The sequence below is a fragment of the Sinocyclocheilus grahami genome, unplaced genomic scaffold, assembly GCF_001515645.1.
Source record: "Sinocyclocheilus grahami isolate Dianchi unplaced genomic scaffold, SAMN03320097.WGS_v1.1 scaffold146.1, whole genome shotgun sequence".
NCBI lineage: Eukaryota > Metazoa > Chordata > Actinopteri > Cypriniformes > Cyprinidae > Sinocyclocheilus > Sinocyclocheilus grahami.
Window position 1 is genome coordinate 1579829 of NW_015505325.1, and position 3957 is coordinate 1583785.

General features: G+C 41.0%; 1 protein-coding gene across 1 annotated transcript in view; it reads right to left on the reverse strand.

The window, feature by feature from the left end:
* Positions 1-3538, reverse strand: part of LOC107591815 (ataxin-7-like protein 2) — a 9061-nt gene extending 5523 nt beyond the window's left edge. Inside the window, exon 1 of the mRNA XM_016281076.1 lies at positions 3380-3538. Within this exon, the coding sequence (XP_016136562.1) occupies positions 3380-3533 (154 nt within the window). The 5' untranslated portion in view covers positions 3534-3538. The remainder of the gene's footprint in view (positions 1-3379) is intronic.
* Positions 3539-3957: the final 419 nt, after the last annotated feature.

The window sequence follows — 3957 nt, forward strand, 5'->3', positions numbered from 1 at the left end:
CCAAACAAAGTAGTTTCGCTTTCACAACGAAACAGCGTCACACACCGTGGACTTAAATGAGCGGAGGCCTGAGGCCTAGAGTGAGCGGCGGCCTAGAGTATGCGGAGGCCGGCTTGAGTGAGCAGAGGCGGGCAGGCTTGAGAACGGCACGGCTGGAGGATTCGACGAAGGAGCGGCCGGCGGGCTTGCGGCAACCACGTGACAACCCCAGGCTGGACTCCGCTTTGTCCACAGTGAAAGCCGATCCGGCGATCCACCGCGTGAAGTTGATGTATTTCCTCAGCAACCAGCACGGATCTTCCCACATCGTGACGTAGACATGTGGGGGCGTGTTAGAACGAGCTGTTTTAGGTAGGCATGGTTGACGCTTAACTTTTATAAAGAATAACTCTTTGGATTTGAGACTTTAGTCTTTGCAACTTTACAGATTTTCTTTATGCACCAAGAGCTTGTAACACTGCAAAGAGAAAGGAAAAACTGAAATCGCATCATATGACCCCTTTAAAGAGGTGGTTGACTTTTTTTCTAAGCTTGATTGTGTTTATGGGGTGCAGTCTAACATGTGATAACGCTTTGTTTTTTTTTTAAAAAACGCATTATTTTTCACATAATTTACCTTTATTCTACACTGCTCTGTCCCTTCTCCCATTAACGCGCTGATTATTTCCTGCTTTTATGAAGCCCCTCCCTCAGAAATACATGATGGGCTCAGTTTGTTTAGCTGACTCAGTGTGTTGTGATTGGCTAAACTGCCTCTAGTGCGCATCTAAACTTCCTGCCCCTCACCTCAGCGGCATGTGCTCCAGTTGTATTGTAAACAATGGCATCGTCTATATTGCTTATCAGTTTGAGCCCGATTGAGACGCAGAGGATATTAGTGAAGAGGATCGCGCAGAACCTGTACAACCACGGCTCTTAATGGTATGTTTTTTGATTGTTGTTGTCTCATACTTTTAGATACGCTGTTATTTGTAAATGCTACTGCTTCTGTTAGCTTTTATAAACGGTTTTATTTAAAGCTGATTAAAGGTTTAAAGGGGTCATATGATGCGATTTCAATTTTTCCTTTCTCTTTGGAATGTTACAAGCTCTTGGTGCATAAAGAAGATCTGTATAGTTGCAAACACTAATGCATTGGATAGCTGGCCAATCACAGCACAGCTCGCTTTTTCAGACCGATGAGCTTTGTAAAAATCGACGCGTTTCAGAAAGGCGGGGCATAGAGAAGAAACAATAATGTACAGTATGTGGAAAATAATGTGGTTTTTTTTACTTTAAACCACATAAACATATTTCATTACACCAAATACACAAAATAATGTTATTTTTAGCAGCATCATATGACCCCTTTAATACAGTACGGCAAGCGCACGCACGTCCATGTATAACGCTTCTCATAGCTATGTGAAAATAAGTGTACAATTGGAACAGTTCAGGAGATGAGCTGAATGAGAGAGAGAGAGAGAGAGAGAGAGATGCAGAGCGTGTGCAGAGCAGGGGAACGCAAGGAACAGTACTGAGAACCGCTGCTTAAGAACGTTGATTTTGAAACTTGTGAATCGTTAGAAGACAGAATCACGATTCATATATGAATAGATTTTTACAAGCACCTCTAGTTTTCTCTTCCTCTTCTCTAAAGCAGCGCAGCATGGCCTCGCCCCCTTCGTTGCATGTTCCCGGGGGTGGGGTTTGGCTGGGTTTGTGATGTCACAAACCCGGGAAGTAACTCGTTGTAGTCCCTACCAGCCGTTTTTGTAGGCATTAAACTGTCCGAATTTTAAAAGACGATATCTCCATTTGCATTGAACTTTCAGTGCCGCAACTTTGCAGATATTGTTTATGCTCAAACAGCAACATTACACACTAACTAACATTAAAAAAGTGAAATCGCAATCAACTACCCCTTTAAAAATAACTAACTGCAATTAATTGAACTGTATATTCTTTAATAGATCAGAATCTGTTTAGGGGACCAATTAAAAAGCTTTTTCTTCCTGCTGCACAGGGTCTATGTATTAGCTTGGTAAAATTTGGTGAAATTTTCTATTTTGTAGTTCAGAAAATGATAGATACTATTACTATCCTTATCCTATTCTATACTGTTATATGTATCATAAAATAACCCTGGCAAGAACATACTCATTGTAAGCTATATGCTTACTGTTTATAGAGGTTGACCAAGTCAAATTAGGAGGTAGTAGGTGTAAAATTAAACCCACATTAGTGAGTAGGATGGAAAAATTAGTTGCCAAAGACTTCTACACTACGGTAAAAAAAAAAAGAAAAAGAAAGTTTACTGATTAATTTTAATCACAAATGTGACGTCCCTTTATATATTGTTGGCCTACATATTTTTTATCCGTTTTTAGCAATTTAATTAATTTTGTTTATTTTAACACAACATTATTTGTAACTCATGTTTAGCTCTAGTTCTAACATCTTAAATTGGGCTACTGGACTTCCAGGGTGGGCTGTACAACTGTGAAGGTGGTTGATGTCAAGTTCATGACTGGGTCATTGTAGACTCTGGAAGTTTGCTGAGGCCTTCTAGTCAGCCGTGGTCCCCCAGTTGAGAACTGCTTTAGACATACCGTCAAATAATGTTCCCACTTCTAATGCCACTTCACAGCTCACAGCATTCATTAATATGGGTCATTTCATTTCCTGTATTACATGAACTACATACATGAGAAATGCAATTCTTATTATTAATCAGTTGATAAGTAAGATAGATGGAGAGAGACCAACTCAGTGTGCTATATAAGATGTAATGTAAAGAAAAGTCAGAGCAAGGGCAGTTTGATGTGAAGATGCCTCTTGATTACTGGCTATTGCAAAGGGAAATATCAACCCAGCGTTTCATAATGCTGTCACCGCATGATAATCTGATCATAATGAGACGTTCTCACGGTGACCAGAACAATTATGAACCTGTGAGTGGGTAAATGGGTTCAGAGGCTTATTTATCTTATAGTTCTCTGGCCAGAGACTCGTCTCCACCTTCACTTCCCGTCGCGCTGGCTGTCAGATCACCAAAGGTGACATACTGCGCCACATCTTTCGGCTTTAAAACTGTAACCAACACGACAACGTACATAACGACTTAAGGCACATTACAAAAACCATTTTCAAGACAGTACATTTTAGTAAAGAGTACATTTTACTAAAGAGAGCGCTAGGACCTGGGAGAATTTCCGAAAGTACAGTGTGTCGGATTGCAACCCATGCGGCGCTAGGACCCGGCGGGGCCTTTGTTTGGGTCGAGGTGGGCTGGTGGGCTGGTGGCCGGGGTTTGCTCTTTTCAAACCGATTCATTTCCTGTGCTCGCTCGACGCGATTACAACCGAAAGTATCGAGAGCTCGACATTATTTTACTCACCATCCGACGTGGATACGTTCGCTTTGTCGGTCCAAGCCGTCCAGCTTTGCCCTACAAAGTCAAGGATGGAAATCCGCCGATCTAAGGCAGCCATTGCCGATTTAGCGCGTGCACGATCCGCCACCATCACGGCGGGAGCGCATTGTGACGTCATCTTGCGTGGGAGGTCCGAGTCAATTGTTCGAGTCGATTCTTTTGAAATGTTCCTTCCAAAGAACCGGTTCACCCAAAGAGATGGTTTAATCAGGGATAATACACATTAATAATACATAAAAATCTATGTAAAATGTGCCAGATTTAGCCAGGGTGGCTCATTTTCATGTAGTCCCAGGGTAGGTCGATGCAGGCTGAAAAAAAATCAATACATAAATACAACATTTTTAACCCTAAAATCCTGATAAATGTTCACAATTTTGCTTTGACCACAAACATTTTAATTTCTTCTTTTTTTCTTCTTTTCTTTTTTCATTAATTTATTTGAGAAATCACAATGTCCGTATATATATATATATATATATACTTTTTTTTTTTAATTCTGGTGAGTCTATTCCAGTCATGGGTTCCTCTATAAAGCTGGC